The sequence below is a fragment of the Arvicola amphibius genome, chromosome 4 (genome assembly GCF_903992535.2).
Source record: "Arvicola amphibius chromosome 4, mArvAmp1.2, whole genome shotgun sequence".
NCBI lineage: Eukaryota > Metazoa > Chordata > Mammalia > Rodentia > Cricetidae > Arvicola > Arvicola amphibius.
Window position 1 is genome coordinate 54593588 of NC_052050.1, and position 20837 is coordinate 54614424.

At 43.1% G+C, this 20837-nt stretch overlaps 1 protein-coding gene across 4 annotated transcripts in view; it reads left to right on the forward strand.

Annotated features, from left to right (window-relative positions):
• The window catches only part of Shisa6 (shisa family member 6), a 287849-nt gene that overhangs the window by 111520 nt on the left and 155492 nt on the right, over positions 1-20837 (forward strand). For 2 of the 4 annotated variants that reach the window (XM_038328982.1, XM_038328983.1), the window contains exon 3: positions 17275-17370. The exons of the other annotated variants lie outside the window; for them this stretch is intronic. In XM_038328982.1, the coding sequence (XP_038184910.1) occupies positions 17275-17370 (96 nt within the window). The remainder of the gene's footprint in view (positions 1-17274; positions 17371-20837) is intronic. 4 annotated transcript variants of the gene reach the window in all.

The window sequence follows — 20837 nt, forward strand, 5'->3', positions numbered from 1 at the left end:
TTTGCTGAGCTGTCCATTGTCAGAATACTAACTCTCAATGGTCACACCCTAAATCTCGGTGCAGGAGAGCAGGGAAGGCAGATCCTCTGAGCAATGTCGAAGCAGTAGGCTGCTTTACACTAGCCTGGTTTCCTTTGAACACCATGTTTTATAATTCACATCCTCTGTCCTGACTTCTTTTTCTCATTTTTTTTTGCTAATACGGGGATAAATATTGGCTTGTTCTAAGAGCCCTTGTAGCTTTGATGGCCTGTGGGTTATCAATCTAACTAAATGTAAACATTTTGGGCTAGAATACTAAGAATATTATATCTGTCTTCATTTGAATTGAGTCCAAGAAAAATTTAGAAATATAGAAACATATTTTGTGTGTAAAGTATTAATCCTAAATATTCAATAGAATATTTACCTAAATCTGTCATGTATCTGCCTGTCCATACATATCCAACAAATACAGGACATTTCTATCACTCAGTAAGATTCCTTCATGGCCATTTATATTCTAAATTTAAGATAACCACCATTCTGACTTCTGTCATCATCAAGTAGCCTTTCTGTTTTTTGGGGGTCCCTTTCAAAAGAGCTTGACTTAGCCAATATATGAATGGAATCATATTGTATATGCTCTTTTGTATTTGGATTTTCAGCTTCTTTGGGATTCATTCATGTTATTGTATCTGCTAATAGTTTATACTTTGTGAAGAAATGTATTTTGTCCACATGCTAGAATGTACTTATTCAATCTGTATTTGTTGAGAACAGAACACTTCTGTTCTTTCACTGTTATAAATATGGCTGTAACAAATATATTCTTTAACACGATTGAGCATACACTCATATTTCTTGAGTAAATACTTTGGTGTGGAATTGTTGGGGTATAGAGCAGGAATATTTTATCTACCATACACAAAGCTTTGCAAAGGATTTATCATCTTATGTTCCCAGCAGCAGTGTGCGAAGACTTCCATTTGCTCTGTATCTCCATCAAGGTTTGGTATCTCCATGTGTGTAGGAGTATTTCACTGTGGTTAAAAGCCCTGCAGAAGAGGAGACAGAAAGACTGTAAACGCTAGAGGCAGTGGATGATAATAAGGAACCATCTTCTGGACACAGCAGAACAGCTCTGAACTCATGACAGCACACACAAGATCTGTGCGAGGCCAAGCCAGACCACATCCCAGCATAGAGAGGGGATGCGCACCCAAAATCCCACCCTTAACCTGAAGAGATTTGCTATTGTTAGCTTCTGGAAAAGGGAGGGTCAGTTTCCTCTAAGAGTGTAGACCCTGGTAAGTCAGGTAATCCCCAGTGAAAGAACATACCTCCAAGAATATTTGGGGCTGCACAAAATGGCCTTGGGGACTTTAAAAGGGGTCATCGCGACATTGGCTGAATAAGGAAATATGGGTGGATCCAGGAAGAGCTGGAAGTAATAAATATGAGTGAAGCATGTGTGTTTGAAACCCTTAAAGAATTAATTTGAGAGAGACAATGAGTGTGTTAGTTCCAGGTAGAGGGAACTGCAAATGCCAAAGACTGTAAGACAGATCTGAGCAGGGCATGCTGGGAGGGCAGATCCTTTGAGGTGCCTGTATTGAGGAGTGAGGAAGTTGGAATTAGTGAAGAAAAGCCAGCAGGGCAGTGGCATATAGTGAATAGAATTCTAGTGTTTGGAATATGCAGCCCTGGAAGATTGGGTGCGTCATACACAGTGTGACCTGATGCTGCTATTTAGGTGACTTGACCTGTGTCACAAACGTCACAAGCCGATGGCAGTAAGTTTACCTGAAGTGTGGTGCTTGTGGCGTTGACAGGTAGCAGACCAGAGAGCTAGAAGACAATGGCGCCGAAATGACTTTGCAGTCCTGAAAGTGTTTGCTAACTACAGGGAGGGTAAGAAGTAGAGATGATTCCGGATCTTGGCTGGTGTGATGCTTATGAGGAAGGCGGGGAGAAACTACCTGGGAACTGTTGAAAGGATGAAGCCTGCCTTGGACTGCTATGAACTGTCTTGGTTCATCTTCTAGTCCTATATCAAAATGCCTGCAATTGGATAACTTATAAAGAAGTTTCCTCTTTGTAGCTCTAGTGGTTGGGAATCAAGATCACAGGGCTGTATCTAATGAGAGCTAGGTACTGTGTCATCATGGCTGAGGACACCTCGTGAGGAGAGTAGAGACCTCTTACCTTCCTTACCCCTCAAGTTCCCCACTCTGTACATCAACATATAAATTTAGGGATTAGATTTCCAATGCCTGAGCCTTTGGAGATGTATTCAACACAAAGCATCTCTCAGAATCGTAATTGAAATCCCAGTCCCCATACCCGTGAGTCTGATCTTAACTGTAAACAGAACTTCTGCTGATGTAATAACGGAGGTTCTTCATTCATTACTGAAAAAGCTTATGCTAACAGGTGGAGAGGTGGACAGATGGAATTAGCAGTGTTTGACAAATTTCACTGTGAAGGGTGGCAGAGAAATGAAGCAGTGGCTGGGAGAGGGGGTGTGGGATAAAGATGAAATTTCACTTAAGGTTTAGAGGCAGAGGATAAAATCTACTGTGGATAAGTTCGTTGAGGGGAGAAATCGATGGCTGAGACAGAGGATGATAACTCTGGGTTCCTCTGAGGAGATGAAAGGGGAGGCGTGTTAGGCTGTGACAGGAACAAGACCAGTTCACTTCCCATCCAAAAGCAGGAAAGACAGAGAGGAAGGCATGAATGAAAACATCCTGTAAACAGCAGCTCCTTCACACCCGCTCAGACTTCTTCGGGGAGATATAAGGCAAGGTCATAGGTTGAAGGGCGCAGAAAGCAGGAAGTGCTGGAGGTCTCAGGAGCAGATAAGGAGCAGATAAGTCCTAGATAAGGTCGCTAGTGCTGTGGTGAAGTACCACAGACAGCACGGGGAGGAAAGGGTCGTTTGGCTTACACTTCCACAGCACCTTTCCTCACTGAAGGAAGTCAGGACAAGAAGTCAACTAGGGCAGAACCTGGAGGCAGGGGCTGATGCAGAGATCATGGAGGAGTGCTGCTTACTGATTTATTCCACATGACTTGCTCAGACTGTTTTCTTACAGAACCCAAGCCCACCCACTCAACAGTGATGCCACTCACAATAGACTGGGCCCTCCCTCCCTCATTGATCACTAATTAAGAAAATTTCCTACATGCTTGCCTACAGTCCAGTCTTGTGGATACATCTTTCTCAACTTTCTCAAATCAGGGAAGAGGCTCTGTCCTCTCCAGTGACTCTAGCTTGCGTCAAGTTGACATAAAAACTAGTCAACAAACCAGGTAATACTGTACAAAGTCTGGGAACAGTGTGTGTGTGTGTGGGGGGGGGTGCTTTGACTTATGGTTCTCACCTCTGGGAGATGCCAGGAAGACACAGAGTTGATGACAAATACAGGCCTTCACAGATCTAGGCCCATTCTTCACGTATGCACACTTCATGTGATCTACTCCCTAATCCTTTCAACCATCTGATGGGCAAGGCTCTACATTTTCTTCATTTTTTCGAATGTATGACTGATGAATTGAACTAGAACTTCAAGTGACCTGTCTTAAATCACACAGTTAATAAGGAAAGGAGCTGAGATATTATTCCAGATGACCAGCGTGAGTTCCCAGCCCCCACCACCACCCACACATAGGTCTATCCCAAATGTTTTGTGACAGTCCTTAGCACTAGGTGTCATTTTTTTTTCCTGCCAGACTCACTCGCTTAGATTTGAATGGCAATGGCAATCACTTATTGCATTAGCATGTCTAGTTACGGTCTTAATCAATTTATATGTGTTGGTTAATTTAGTTACTTCAAACTGTCATTAAGTTGTCTAACTCATCTTCTTACAGATGAGGAAACAGCTGGCCTGAAGTCCCATGGCTTCCCAGTGCAGCTGGTAGGGCATTATCACGGTGTTTCTGCTGGGTGAGAGGGATGGATTGATGTACAGGACTGAGTAACTATTAGTATGGACCACTGCCATTAGTCCATAACCCAAATTGGTGTTTCTTAGAGGTTTAAGTCTAGAAATGGTATAGTTCCTAAATTGTTCCTCTTATTTCTGCTCTGTTTTGTCCACATCAGGATGGTCTCTCCTGCATATCTGAGAGTAGGTAGGGTGCCTCAAACATAAGTGGACCAGTAAAGGCCTCTTTAATTAAACCCCAAGACTCTCATATGACCCATTTGTCCAAGGAACTAAAACCAATAGATATCAAGATAGATGCCCTACAGAAGAATAACGTGTAGACCATACAGTATCAGTCTCTGGCAGTTTCTAAGCAATGCTATGTCCCCAGAACAGTGGTCCCCCTCCACACATCTCATGACCAAGATGAAAGACTCAAGGCCACACGGTACCAGGGCAGGCAGATATGAGACACTCATTGCCTTTTAGATGAGAGATGGGCCAGGGTTCAGCATCTTCCTAGTCTCCCTTTTCTAAATCACTTCAGTGTGCATTTGAATGAGTTCGTTCAACCAGGAAGGGATAGAACATTCTCACAGAGGTTGAGAGGTAGAAGGAAGAGTTCCCTGAGATATTGCAGAAGCTCGAATCCAAAGTATCTTCCTGTGTTTCTCCCTGGGGCATTTCAAAATATTCAGTATCCTTGAAGAACATTTTTCCCATAGTAATGGGGACAATAATCGTCTCTGGTGAGTGTTCTGTGCATTATACGCACGAATGCATTTCCTTAATCTTCATCACAACCTTCTGAGGTGGGCACGTTCCTATTCACCAGCAAGAAAAACTAAGGCTCAGGAAACATGAGTGCTTTGCCCAGAGCTGAGCTGGTGTCAGAGTCAGATGGATAGATTGGAAGCCTGTGATCTTATGCTCTGTCTGGAGTTAGTTGGTACCCCGGGCTTAGCTTCCCTGGAACCATGGTAAATGACAAGAGCCCTCAGAGTAGAGAGCCATGCCTCTCTCCTAAATCACTGAATAGCCATTCTGACTTTGATAACTATATCACCTCTCCAAGACCATTTCTTCATCTGCAAAATAGAGAAAAGCAGAAAGATTTTCCTGCAGTCAGAAGTGCTGTCTTCGCACCATGGCACATGATCTGAATTGCACAAGGTGGCGACAGTTTCTCAGGATGCCTTCACAAAGCCCCATGAATTTGGATGTACTTGGAGGAGACACAGGAGTTTTGCAGAAACATGACTTAGTCTCCCTGGGACTGGGGAACTGCCCATCAGTGGGTAATCACAAGAGGGACCTCTTCAATCCACTCAGTTCTTAGTAGAGCTCTGAGGTCTGCCCTAACCTCCTTGACCTTGCAAGATATTTGGAGCAGTTAAAGAAAGAGCTGCTTTTCCTGCAGAGAGCTCCTGTATCCTCCACCTCCTCTGCTGGTCTTCTTCAGGACTGCTCTTGGCCAGAGTCCTGCTTAAGACAATGAGACAGCTCTGAGATTCTGATTGCAGTCGAAGACGGGGATTTGGTTTTGCTGGGCTACCTTCCAAGGGGATCGCAGCCAACATATAACGGAAGAGAAGAATAAATGGTGCGCTGGGGTCCCCTGGAGTAGAAATAAGCTTTAATGACATTTCCTCCCCCACGGGGCAGACTGGAGGCTGTGTAAGGGAGTTGGAAAGAGTGCTGGTCTTGGAAGGCAGAGGCCAGCAGTCTGATCTCCGTGACTTTGGCCTGACCCCCACCGCCCCCACACACACCACTTTCCTCATCCATCAATACAGAGCCTAGAAAAGGTGACCTCAGACACACCGTGGTTATAGTTCAGCTCCCTCTGAGTCCTCTGATTCTGCCTTAAAGGCAGGAACTAGATAAAGAGTTTAGACCTTCTCAAATTTCTGAAGATTAATATTGCCACCTCCAAACCATCCTCCCACTCTTTCCCTTGTTAAATACTTAGGATATGCAAAAGACATGACTTCCAAAGTTTTGTTTTTATAGCGCATTTTAAATATTTTTTTTCTTTTCCTTTCCCTCCACTCCCCAGTGCTAAAGGTTGAACACAGGGTCCTGTATATGTTAGGGTGATCTATAACTCCAGTCACACAGTCTTACCAGGTTGTCTGTGTTGACCTTGAACTTGGTCTATAGCCAAAGCTGTCCTTGAACTTGTAGTCCTCCTGCCCCAATCTGCTGAATAATTGAGTTTGTTACCACACTTAGCCAGACTGTGTAATACATTAACAACTCCCCCCTCCCAACCTACAAAACTCATCCCTAAGAATATATAGCATTCAAGAGAGACTGGTAAAATCTCCTGTACCATGGATGAAGTTGACCTCGAATTTGCCCTTGACCATGTTCTGCTCTTTCTTTGTCTTTTGCCACAGCTTGAGATGCGTATACAAAACATACTTATGTTTTGGTTTATTTGGGTTTTGTTTCAAAACACTGATAACTAAGGAAGCCTTTATTTGAACTAATAAATATGAGTTACTTTCTGGAAGACCATCCCTTGTTGGCTGGTTATTGAGCTGGGTTTTAGCCTCTTGGACCCTCCCCGCTTCTATCTGATGATATCAGTACTGCCCTGTAGGGTGAAAGGTTTCATCCTGATAAGGTTGAGCCCAAGACTTTCTGTGACCTTGAAAATGCTCCCTGCTTACTGCTCTGGGTTTATATTCTTCCTTCTCTGTCCATGAGTGTGTCCTACAGTCTAGGTTTTTTATTTTATTTATTTATTTATTTATTTATTTATTTATTTATTTATTTATTATTTTTTATTCAGAGTGCTCAGAGTTGTAGATACCTCATTTTCATGTCATCTCCCAAGGCTACATCCAGCCTAGGCAGAGGGAAGACCTGGGGTGGAGGTTTTTCACAGTAGTGGTGCTTCCTTGTGGGTGCTGGAGTACAGGGTACTATATTCTTGTGTGAGCAAGTAGCACATGAAATAAGGTAGGGCACTTCCAGTAGTTACCTGTTAGAAATAATCTACAGGCGAACAGAACAGTCCTACTTCAGTTCACCTTGTTAGAACCGGATTGGAAACCCCCTGGGTTGCTCATCAGAAAGTGGCTACCTGAGAAAGCATAGTCTCCAGGTTCCCAGCGTCTCCCTTATAGGCTGAGACTCATGGGATATGGAAGGAACTCCAGAGATCCAGCAGGAAAAAAAGCCTGTGACCATTCATGGAGAGATTATTAGTGTGGGACATCCACTGTACCTGTAAGATGGGTGTCAGTATCTGTCATCTACATGAGGAAAAGTGTCTTGCTTTCTGGGCCCTTCTGTTTATAGAATGCCTTGTATTGGGCTTATTTTTTATTTATTTTTTATTTTTTTGCTAAAGAAGAGGGGAAAATACTGAGTCTAACCCCTCTTCCCGGCTCTCACATACTCTAAATATGGTGAAAAGTAAGCGGAGCACACGCACGTGTTTAAAAATTCAAACAGTAAGTTAGAAAAATCAAAGTTAAGCATCTCCTTTTCATCCCAAGCCCTCTCCCAAAGGAATGAGTGCTGTAAGCAAGTTTATTACCAGAAAAAATATGTTGCTTGCATAAAACATCTTACTTGCAATGGGTCTGCTGATATTGTCATTGTATAACTTCTAATTATTCTTTATATAAAAGGGACCAGACTGAGACATTGTTTTGTGTCTCACTGTGGCCGCCTCTTTCACCTCTTCTTCCTCTTCCTTTTCTTCCTCCTCCTTCTTCTCTTCTTTTTCCTACACCTTGGAAATCTTTGCCATTAGCACATACCACTCTGTATCATTCTTTTGTGTAGTTGTTCCTGGCAAAAGTTTTGCAGTCAGCCCTGTATTATTTACTCTGGTTCATAGCTTTTGGAAAAATTGGAAAGCAAGGAAGTAGAAAAAATTCCCAGCAGTAGGACAACAAGCCAAGAGGGATTGTTCCATGGAGTAACTTCCTTGTCATTGTGGAATTCCTAGGTTTTGTGAAATTGTTTCGTTTACAAGATACATTATAAGGCCAAGCCTGGTGGTGCACATCTTAAATCCCAGCACTTGGGAGACAAGAGACAGACAGATTTCTGAGTTTGAGGCCAGCCTGGTCTACAGAGCAAGTCTCAGGATAGCCAGGGCTATGTAGAGAGACCCTGTCTTTAAAAAAATAATAATAATAAATAAAAGTCAGGTGGTGGTGGTGGCGCACACTTTTAATACCAGCACTTGGGAAGCAGAGGCAGGTGGATCTCTGTGAGTTCAAGGCCAGCCTGGTCTACAAGAGCTAGTTCCAGGACAGGCTCCAAAGCTATAGGGAAACTCTGTCTCAAAAAACCAAAATAAATAAAAAATAAAACAAATAAACAAAACTCATCAAACCAAACAAAGCCAAAAGCCAAAATCAAACAAACAAACAAAAAATATTTATCATATTTGTTTTGGATTTCCATAATTAAGAGTTACAGTTAGTAATGGTTTTATATATCCATTGGCCTTTAAAGTGTTTTTGCATCCTTTCTCATGTGGGGTCAAGAGCAAGTGGGAACAATTGTCTGTTTCTAGTTGATGTCCACTTTTGTAGCTGGTGTGCCAGTGATGCGATTCAACTGTGTGTAAGCCAGGGCCAGCCGTTTACCCCGTGCAATAACATCTGCCGGGGTTTTCTGTGTGCTCCCTCTGTGGTCTGGGGCACAGTTTTGCACGGAGGCGTTTCAGCTTTGTGTGTGTCTGTGACTCTGGCCCTCAGTGTCCTTCGGGCTGTCTCTCTGCTGCTCAGAGCTCCGCTCCATGTGAGCTCTAAGTGCATGCTCTGCATTGCAAGCAGGCTCCAAAGCTGGAGAGCTCTCACTCTGTCCCCACGGCTACTCTCTGTGTTTGCTCGCCAGTTTTGCCAAGGCAGCTCCAGGATCCTTTAGCCCTACTGCTGCCCATAAGGATAATTCTGCAAATGTTTAAAACTGTGCAGTCTGCTTTACCAGACTTTCCTTAGGGAATTTTAGGATTCCAAGGCTGGTTGAAGATTAGAAACACATGCAGCCAGGGTTTTAGAAATCCTATGGCTTGCCTTTTGTTGGCAGATTATTTCCCAGCAGGTACTTATGGGTAGTCTTAAAACTGGACATTCTCTGCTGTCTTAGTTCTTGAAAAAAATTGACAACATAGTAAGTTATCAAATAAGAATAGTTTAACCAAGCAAACTAATAATTCTATCAACCATTAAAAAGTATTTATTCATTCAATACTTGTCTTTCTGTCCCTTTTATCTATCATCTATCTATCTATCTATCTATCTATCTATCTATCTATCTATCTATCATCTATCTATCTATCTACACAGTACCTATAATCCTATTACATCTATAAGCAAATAAAATAAGAAATCATTTAGAGATTGTCAGGTCCTAAAGAAACCCCAGACAAATGGCTATCTGTGGCACCTATTAGTTGACCAAAGTTCATGCTGGCTTTCAGGCTTACTCAGCATCACAAGTACCTGTTACAGAGTTCATGCTGGTCTCCTGGCTCTTCTCAGCGCTTCTCATCCAACCCTAAACTTCTCTAGCTGATGGGATGCCCTCCCCCAGCTTCTCATTTCCATATAACACTACTAGTTTGACTATCCATTATTTTTATCTTCCTCTCTCACCCACTTTCTCCTCTTGGCTCTCATGGCCCAGTCTAGGCCATGTTTGCTGTACTATTTTCTCTCTCTGCTCCACCCTTCCAGACACCTCTGGCTATATTCTCCCTCATATCTACAATAAAAACCTAACCATACTTTGAAGCAGTTATGTCCTCAAACAAACAAACAAAAATGTACATGAAGAACATAACTGGGAAAAAGAACCATTTTAACTGAACATAGCAGTATATAACCTTCAATTATAGGGTGGGGGCAGGGTGGCCGAAGCAGGAAGATTATGAATTCAAGCCATCCTGGGATGCATAGCAAGATCCTATCTCAACTAAATGAACAGATAAGTAAACCAAACAGAATTATTTAATGGTCAGACACATATCCAGTGTCTCAGTGTAAGACACAGAACGCAGGATCAATTCCTATAGCCTTTCTCAACTACTTTCATGTTCTTACTGCAAAAGTAACTGTTACCTTGAAACATATATTTAAATTTTAGCTGAATGTCTTCATATTTGTATAACCTTATGCATGCCCATGCCCTCGAACAATATCAGACATGATATTGCATATTTCAAAACTTCCTTCCCTGTCATGCCACCCTGCTTTTCCTTAGGTGTGTGTGTGTGTGTGTGTGTGTATGTGTGTGTGCGCGCACGCGCGCTCAGCATTGTAGCAGCGGCCATCCATGCTGACATCTAGTGTCAGTGAGCTTCCACTTGTTTCATTTTATACTGTTGCAGAATTCCATTCCAATACTACATCCCTGGGTAGGATGGAGGAGCCCCTGCTTGTCTCAAGGACAAACAAGGTTGCATTGAACATGCTTACGCATCCCTGCTGGTGAGCTCATAAAGGCTGGTCTATGGTAAACAGCTGCAAAGAGTCACTGATTCTGTGATAGCCACCGAAACAGGTCTTTTCAAGACAGCGTTACTGATTTTTCTTCCAGAAGGTCTCAAGGCAGAAATCTTGGACTTCATATAGGCTTTGATATGTTTGCCTGTCTACTGGATGTGAAATGATACTTCATTATAGTTTTAATTTGAATTTCACTGATTACTTGTGGGACTGAACACTGCTTCATGTGTATCAGTCCATCGGGTTTTCTCCTCTGGCAACTGCCTATTCGCTTTTTTTTTTTTGGGTTTTCTTATTTGGATTGTTTTCTCTTTTATTGCTTTCAAGATATTTGTGTTATCTTGGTTTTAATACCTGTGCATCTGCTAGCCTTGGATATATAGTTTTATGATTACTTTTGATGTATCATGATTAAAGTGTTCTGTAATTTCTTCTCTAGTTTAGAACCCTATATATACATTATGCTATATTCTCATCTAACAATTCTTAGGATTAATATTGTATCTTTAGGTTCTTGGTCCTCTTTGAATTGATTGCTCTGTGTATCTTTATATGTGCTTTTATCTGTAGGATATTTTCCCAAATGTTCTATCTCTGTTTAACAAAAATCCTGCATGTTTTTGATTAATTTTACTATGACCTCTTCCTCTTATTATTCCAGTGAATTTTGAAGTGGCAAAGGGAACCAAAACATCTTTATTACAAAATATTAGCAAATTTTTAAAAAGGTCTAACATTAGTATTCTGAAAGCTGTGCATTGTGTATATTAATGCCTTTAACCTCCAAACCCAGGAAATGGGTTCTATTGTTGCGTCCCTTTGACTTAGATGGGTTTGAAATAAAGTGTCAGCTGAGTTCTAGGTGAATGTGTGCCTCTGCCAGTATGTTGTCCCAGGAACAAAGGGGTGAGTCCTGAATCATTTCTAAAAACAAAAATTATATGTATGTGTTTATATGTTCATGTGAGTATAGATGCCTGCGGAGGCCAGAGGAGGGTGCTGGATTCCCTAGAGCTGGAGGTGAAGGTACTTTTGAGTGCCGGGAACCAAACCCTGCTTGTCTGTAAATGCCCTTAAAGTACTGAGCCTTTTTAAAAGCCTCACCAACATTATTAGGAGGGTGGCTTCGCTTCCTATAGATTTCATGTTTTATGAGGTTGTATTGAACTTTTTTCTTAACTTTAAATGGCATTTCATCAGGCTATATTTAGATATTGATTCCTTCTACTAGGTAGTTGAAGACTTGATTCTTTCTCTGGATATAAAGACTGAAGTCTTCCATCTGCTCAGGAAAAACAACAAACAATTAACTTTTAATTATTGCTCCTGAACTGTCCCTTCTGTCCCTCCTCAGGGAGTCTTACTTGACATGGATTTCGGATCCTGGAGTGTCTGCCGTGTCCTACCAGTGTCCATCCCTTTGTCCTTCTCACTTAGTGTGCAGCGTGCATATCTCCTAGGATACTACATCACCAGTTTCCCTCTCGATCCAGTCTGGTCCAGGAATGCAGCAGGCAACCGGTTTTGATTGGTTTGTTTCCGTCTCACGGCTGCTGATGCAGTTTCGCAGATGCAAAATTCCGTTGAGTTTTATAAAAGTCACCATTTGGGTACTATCCCATTTTCCCCACCTGTTTCTTGCAGCAACTCTCCTTTACAGGATGACATCCGTCTAACCTTTTCTTTAGGGAGCCAGCAGGACAGCCCGAGTCCAGGAGTCCAGTCTAGGACCTCTCTGCTTTAAAAGACCCCTGCCTGGTAACAGTTTCCCCTTTGTCCTATCTCTGACGCATGGCTCCTGGAGAGATTTGAGAAGGTCATGGGAGTTCTGAAGTCAAAACCGGAAGACAGCCTGGGTAGAGAGTGAGATGGAACTAAATGTTTGTGCTTTGTAGGAAGCTGTCAATAGTTCAGATGAGGGCTCGGGGTAGCACCCGGGGTCAAGATGTCATCTCAAGGCTCTTCCGCTCTGTTGCATTCAGCAGGTGGTAGCGTGCATGCTCTGAAGCCTGGCGCCCCCTTACTCCTGGCTAAGACTGTATGTTTTCCTGTCCTGTGACACAGGGACTCTAGCTCTTCTTGGCCAGGATACTTCACAAAGATCTTGCTTACTTCCACCTCTAGCCCCGACAGTCATGATTGCTTCTCTGTGATTCTAGTTTGCTCGGAGAAAGCCTGCACTCCCTTGTCCTCTGGCTCTGGTAGCTGACAGATAGGCAGAGATCGATGTCTGTTTCTACAGGATGGAGGAGAGGATTGGTTGAGTGACATCCTGTGAAATTGCTGGTACCCTCTCCTATCTTTCGTAGCATCAGTCCATCAGCTCTGTGCATCATTATGGCACAGAAGAGACACTGACTCCTCTTTTCTGATTGTCCACCTGCATGGGGCTTCTCTTCTTACCAACCCTTCTTCCCTTGTTGATGCAGAGACTTTTATGTCATTCTGGACTTGTCTCTGGGTCCAGCTGAAGACTGACTGTCACTCGTCCCAATATAATAGTTGCAGGATACGGTCTTTGAGACATAGTGTATTATCTGGTGTTTGGCCACTCTTCTTGTTGCTGTGGCCAGATAGATGACAGAGAGTGGATCCGTCTAGAGGATTCTGTCCAAGGTGGGTGAGGCATGACAGCAGGTCTGTGCACATCACAGTGGGCCAGGAAGGAGAGGGCGATGCAACTCAGCTTGCCACATTTTGCCTCCTTTGACCACATCCAGTCCTTCCAGATGCTCAGATATGGTATGGAACCACCCACATTTAGGGTGAGTCCTTCCCATAACTTAATTCTCTCTGGACACATCCTCATTGTCACACCCAGAGGCGTGTCTCACCAATCTTTAGGGTGATTCTGAGTCTAGTTGACAGTGGGGATTGATCATCACACTCAAGAACTTGTCGGGAATAGAGCTACGGGGCTCCCCTCCCACCTAGGAGATTGTAGGGCTGGAGCCCAGTGATCTTTGCGCTGTCCTGGGGAGTTGGGTGCTTGCTCAAGTTGGAGAACCCTCGAGCAAACCAAGGTGGAAGCAGTCACCTTGCTTTCCATCTCAACGTCATAGGCTAATTTCCAAAAGTCTGTCCTTAGAGATGCCTTTCAAGATCACAGAGGAGCTGGGATGGTGATGCGCACCTTTATTTCTAGCAGTAGGTAGGCTGATGTGGGAGTCTAGGAACTTTGAGCCCAAACTGGGCTCCATTATGAGACCCTGTTATAAGACAGACAAAGAAGGAGTCTGTGGGATTGGTTTCCACATTGCTTTTTGATTTGCTTAAGTCAAAATTCTGCAGTCTGAACTGACCCCAGAATTTTTTTCATCCTGTACAATGCTCCTGCCCCTGCCTCATTAGCTATCAGTACCATTTACTTTTCTCTCCCACGCAGGATCCCATGAACTTGTATGCTACCACCGAGAATTTTCATCCTTACATTTTCACTGTTTGTCTTGGAGAAAAGTCACAGCTGTACTTCAGAGAAGCCAGTGGGGCGAGGGCTGCGGAATGATTTTGGAATTGAAAAGCTCCAGACCTGGGTGGGATTGAAGATCCACAGCTGACTAGTTCCAGGAACCTGGGTTCTTACGAGGCACTGGCAAAGCCAGATATCCATAGTAGAATGCACATAGTATTAACCGTCAAAGGACTAATGCAAGCTTAGGCATCTCCAAGCTTTTGCCCGTTGGCCTCAGTTTTTCCACCAATAAAATTGAGAGGTAGTGTTAAAATAATAAACATAAATAAAGGACTTGCAGGCAGTATTGATCAAAATGATTTTTCTGCAAAAAGGAATCTGAGCAAACTCTAAGATACTCTAAAAGGTTACCTCTTTTTGTCTCAGAAGCCATGCTTGCAGAGTCTCTGTCCCCCTGCCTGGCTGCAGCAAGCGATCCAGAAGCTTCAGTTCCCTTTCAGGCAAGCAGAGCCCTGGAACACTAGAGCAATGCTTAGTCCCGAGGGACCTGTTCATCTGACAGATAAGAATGATTTGTAAACAGCAAGGCTTTGTTTTATGGGCCATCTTCCTCAGTATTGATTTGTTTATCAAAATTTTTATTTATAAGGAGCACGAAAATAAACCAGCCCAAATTTCTGCAGGATGCATCACAGCTTCTGAATTAATGAGGTCCACATTTATGAGTGCTCTGGGTTGTTACTTCCTTTTCAATCTTCTGTGATGGGATGGGGGAACCACAATGGTGCTTGTTGCCAAAGAGGGGTCCTTGTGCTCCTTTGGTTGATAGCATGCACCATCCATGCATTCCTCTTCCTCTTGAGAAAGATGATGTCTCCAGCTGCTAGCAGCTGTCACATAGCTTGAGATTTTGGCAGAAGCCTTTCATTGGGGGCTGACGATGCCATGGAACTATGAATTGTTTCCACAGTTTCCAACAAGTACCTCCCTTGTGGAAAGCTGAAGAACGAATGATGTAATGTGTTTCAGGGTCAAGGAAATCAGTGGCAGGAGTCTCATGGTTTTGTTAGCCCTGACCTGGGGCCCTTGAGAGAATTTGCCAACTCTTGAATCCTGTCTCATGTCTATCTATTTAAAGTGCTTCTAGTATTCTGATGCACACTCAGATTTGGGAACTGGGATAAGGAAGAAACTGAGGACAGATTTCACCTTCCAGAGGAAGAGTGATGGAGCCCTCAATATAAATAGCATTTAAATGGTCACCCCCCACAAGGGGTCATCAACTTTTCCTGTTCACATAAATCCCCCATCTTGGGTTGTTGGGGAAGCAGTTCTCAGCACTGGTCATTCATTAGAAACCAAAAGGGCTTGTTTAAAATAACCCTGCTTCATTGACTGTGTCAGAAAGTCTGAAGTTTGTCTGGGCATCTGAGCAATTTAAAGTTCCACGTGATTCTGAAGTTACCCTGTGTTGAACATGGCTTGATAAGAAATATGAATTTTGTTTTATTGACATGGGGTATGTTTTTTTCCTAGTTATTTATTTTTGTGTTTGTATTAGAGAATTGTGTGTTCACTATAGAATAAACAACTTCCAAACGAATGACTAGTTGAAAAGAGAAATAATTAGCTCTCAGCTGACAAGATACTTGTGTGTTTTCTTTCAATCATTTCCTGCTTTTTAATGCACTTGCTTGAAATTTTATAATGCTGTTGTCATATTTAATATCTCATTTTCAGAAACCTTTTAACTTTATATATTACAAGTTCAATGTATAATCCACACTGTGGCAGTATGAATGCCTAGCGACTTGCTTCTATCCTTGTGTGTGCATTGAGGATGGTACCGGGAAGGCTTTGTGCTTTACGGTGTTTACAATGCTCAGGTTTCAAGCGCATCATAGATTCCCATTTGAACGTCAGAAGTAGAATATTTATTCCTTTCTCTCTAAATTTCTTCTCCCACAGTCCTCAACCTGCCCTTGTCTTTTCCTTACCTCAATGCATATGTCTGTATTTTGCCCATTAGGGGATACAGTTTTATTGCAGGGAGTCAAGAAAGGAAAACATAAAGATCTTGCCAGTGTTTTATGGCCACCATTCTACCTGCCAGCTCAGTGCTGCTGGATTTCTCTTAAGTTGCTAGTCTGTGGTCCCACAGGTTGTGCATGATTCATAGATACACACACAGACACACAGACACAGACACACAGAGAGAGAGAGAGAGAAAGAGAGAGAGGGGGGAGGGAGGGAGAGGTAGAGAAGCTGCCATCAGGCCCATTCCTCCATGCTCTGGAAGGGATAAAACAAAGATACAAGGCAACAATGACAAACAACCTAGTAGTTATAGAAAAAAAACTTGGGAAATACAGAAATGTTCGAAGGAGGCATTGGGTAAACCCATGCTCCAGTTTCTCCAAGGGAGCTGAGAGTATCTGTGCGTCTTCTGTTTACAGTGTTTTTGTTGTTGTTGTTGTTGAAGATTTTAATTTTCTTTGTTTATTTTTATGTGTATGGATATTTCGCTTGCATGTATGTTTATATACTACAGTGTGCAGTGGCCACAGAGGCCAGGAGAGGGTGTCAGACTCTCTGGATTACAAATGCTTGTTAACTGTGTGGGGGCAGACAAGTGCTCTTAACCACTGAACCATCCTTCCAGCCTCTATCTGTGTGTTTTCGTTCAACGTTTTAATATCTTTTTGCAATGCACTGACTTGAATTTTTACAGCCCTATTATTGTGTATAATGTATTGTTTCCTCGAAACCTGTTAAGTTTAAGAAAGGATGGTGGGACAAGTACAGTGGTCCTCCCGTTGGTTCATTGTCTGACTTGATGGACTTCGTGATGGTACACCGTCAGTAGCCATACTTTTACATTTGGTATTTTCATCTCTTGTTGGGCTTCCAAGATGCAGTATGGTATCCTTAGTGATGCTGAGCAGTGTCCATGAGCAATAGCAGCCTGGCAGCTGTGGTCACAGCAGAAACAGCTGACACTCTGTTGTGCTGTGTTGCCAAGCTACAGTGTTCCGCATTTTCAACTTTAGATGCTTCAACTTGCCATGGGTTGATTCAGGGTGCAACCCCACCGTAAGTTGAGGACCATCTATAAAGTAACATTCTAGTGTACTTTGTGGTCACTCAGAAATGTCACAATCAAATCACGCGTCTCCCTTTCTTCTTCTACTTTCAATGTGGCATAAGTCTTTGTCACATAGCAATATATAGACACATAAGATGTGTATGTATAATGTATGTGCACATATGTCTATATTTACAGCAATATATTCTCAGTAATATATATGTATATATTATATTTATTATAATATATATTTGACCTTATGGCTTAGCTGCTGGTTTGAATATAAGCTCACCACCATTGCTGGGCAAGATGGAGCTGTGATTGTCTTCTGTGTTGCTGTCATGGCTGTGTCAGGTAATTCTGCCCATCTTCTTGCAGGGCATTATGGGAAGGATGCTTACCGAAGTGGAGGACCAGATCTCCATAACTTCATCTCATCTGGATTTGTCACGTTAGGAAGAGGACACACGAAGGGTACAGTGGAAACAATTTTTTACTAAAATACAGAGGTTTGCCTAGGGAACCCCAGTCTGAAGTGTGAAGATGGTGTGGAGTTCCGAGGCTTACTAGAATCAGGAACATGCGGGGTTATTCCATGGCAGCATGTCCTGGGCACAGAGATGACCAGGTGGTCACATTTATGACTTTAGATGGTAACAGACCTCCAAGAGACACCCATCCCACTCTGTACATGACAGGGACACAAATGCTGGTGGCTCCCCATGAGAGGGGAACCACAGGCAGCATGGTGGGAAATGCTACCAATGGATGCGGTACTTGTAAACTGTGTGTTTGTCTCTGGGCTGTTATTCCCTTATCCCCTTTTCCCTTGCAAAACCCCTGTCGTATACCCAATGTCAATGTTCTATACTGTGAGTTCCTAAGCCAGCGTGTATGTGGACAGTCCCTGCATCCTTGGTGTGTCTCTGTAAACCTCTGTGATGTGAGCACAAAGGTAGCGGTTGTTCAGACCTTCAAGCTGTAAGATGAAAGCTAAGCTAGCACTTCTGCCAAGCTGCTTTATGACCTAGCTGGCAGCTTGCAGAGCATCTGTGCAGGGGTATGGAATCCTCCCCAATTCTGTCTTTTGTTTAAATAGTCCTACTAGTGTTGTGAGCTTTCTGTCTCCGGATCCCTGACTCCTTAGATTACCTTCCCAACATCTGTGTGCTGTTACAGACTAAATGTGAACCCTGTAGTTGGGATGTTCCATTTCTGTCTTTCTCTGAAATATGTGTCTGTTTTAAGTGTGAGTGAACAAGGAATTTGCATTATTTTCTTACGTTCAATGCTCCTACTTTTGAAATTCCCTGTGATGTGTGTTTATCCTATAGAGAAAAAGATAACTGTATCTGTGTATGTATTTCCTGTTGTCTCTTTGTGTCTAAATAAAGTTTATTGAGGATACAGGTGGCATTTGTGGCTATTAAGAGTTGCAGAATCAAAATGAAAGCAGCTGTTACAGATGGGGATCGGGCTTCACAGTTAAACACAGAAAAGAACAATCATAGAGACACTTGTATCAATGCGAACATGGAGTTACCAACCCCTACATATTCACCCAGTGGTCAATACCTATTGCCATGAAACAGAAGGCTTTAAACTCAACACTTTAAAGTAAAATAAACATTTATTATGAAGCATGGTTTCTGTGAGTTGGAGATCTCAGAGCTCCTGAATTAGGGGAGTGTCTTGTGAGTTTTCAGCTACCAAGTTAGGCAGGCCTGGGTTATGTAAAGTATTGACCGGCACTGGCAAATATAATTCCAAGACATCATACTTACATGGTGCTATATTGGCAGGAGGCCTCCATCCCCCCCCCCCCCCATAACACTGTCTCTGTGGTCTGCTTGAGTGATTTCATGATGTGTTGACTGGGTATCCCGACAGTGGTTGATTCACAAAAGAAAAAAGACATAAGCCCCAATGTCTTTTATGACCAAATGTAATAGTTATACACACCACCATTTTCATAAGATCTTACAGCATATAAATGTCAGTTCTCTTCAGGATAGGAGATGATATCCAGAAACAAAAATTATCAGGAGGGTCAGGCAATTCGGAGACCATTTTAAAGGCTGGTGTTCTATTACACATACGTCAAGAAGTAGAGCTATGAATCTGTTCTTTATACAGAATCCAGCAACTTATCAAGACTTCTCAACTGTGTGGTTTCCCACCCTTACCGCAACCTTTTGAAGGTGGTTCAAGCCATAAGAGCAAGTAGTGAACTCTCTGTTGAACAGGAGGCAAATAGGAGGCAAAATACAATGCATCCTTATGTTCTTCTCTTTGCACTGGGGAAGCAAAGCCAAGTCTTCACAGTAAGTAGAAGAAGTGCAACAGAGACAAGTCTGGAGAGTTACTCCTGCCAGGGACAAGTGCTGAGGTGAGGTGAACAGAGACCTGTCCCCCAGGCAGGGGAAAGCAGGGCAGAAGAGCTACAAGGCTGCAGAAGGTACTGGGATGGCTCCAAAGTTCTCTGGGAAATGGAGACATAGGGAGAATGTCAGAGGTTTTGCCCAGTAAAGATACTTCTAGATCTCACTCGGGAGTTTCTGAGATCATTTTCTCCAAATAACACTTGCTGGAGAAGGGGCTGGTTATGACCAATCCTGATGTCCAGCAAGACACATCATGGAGGTCTATGGTAGGAAACAAAAGAAGAAAGCAAGTGCTAGGAAAACTGATGGGAGCCGGGCGGTGGTGGCGCACGCCTTTAATCCCAGCACTCGGGAGGCAGAGGCAGGCGGATCTCTGTGAGTTCGAGGCCAGCCTGGTCTACAAGAGCTAGTTCCAGGAGAGGCTCTAAAAAAGCTGCAGAGAAACCCTGTCTCGAAAAACCAAAAAAAAAAAAAAAAAAAAAGAAAACTGATGGGAGTTTTAGCTGCAGAACCCATAGCCCTGATGCTAAGCCAGTAATCTTAGAAATAAAAGGAAGTGACAATGTGTCTTTTTGGCAGTTTAAGTCCCAGATCTGAGCAAGAGCCATGGTAGGGCTATGGAAATTCTAGAGATTATACAAGTATAACCTGATTTATCTCTGACTCCCTGAGAAGTCAGCTTTAAAATTCATCAAATGCATAGATTTTAGCCAGTGATGATTCTTGACAAATGACGTAGCAAGAAGAAGAGTGAAGGAGACTACATGGTCAATGAGATAGGAAGGGGATTTTGTAGTACAGGCGGGACCTTTGGCAAGGGACCAAAGGTGGCCTGATGGGAAACAGTGCCCATGAAGCCAGCATTTGCTGTGTTTATTTTAGAGAGGAAGGATACAGAGAGGCATGCTGTTTTCTATCCATATCTATCCATCTCTTTGGATGATGATCAGGGCCAAGAAACTACTGTGCTCTTGGGTGGCTGGAAGGAGGAGAGAAGTTAAGGCTGCTTCCAGAGATCTCCTTCCACACACGGTCACCGCATCAACTGAGCATGCTCCACTCAGCACTCCTTCCTGTGTCTGAGTTCTCTGCTGTCTTCTTGCTGCCCTTCGCCAGGCCCACTTCCTGGTTTGACCCACACCACTCTGTGGCCAGGCTGACGTGTTTCACCTTTGCAGTGGTCTAATGCTAGGGAGGTTCTTTTTTTTTCTGTAAGGATTGAAATCAGATATTCTTGTCTATAAATAATGAGATGTGCATGCGTGGCCCTCCAGGGAAACCTAGACTGCCATTCACCCATTAGAATTTGAGCATGAGCCCTCCGATCACCAATCGATGGTGCTAAGAAGGCTCCTGAGCCATCTGACTGAAAGAATCCAGCTTAGATACTTTCACAGTCTCAGAAGCCAGGGGAGTGAGTGGGTTGAATTGTGCTAAGGTATTTGAAGGCCGGACTCCAGATAAAGCACAAAGCTCAGAAGGCGTCCCAGTCTCCATGGCAACAGTGAGGCAGGATGAACAGCAAGAAAGAGAGAAGGCTCAACCAGCTTGCCTGAA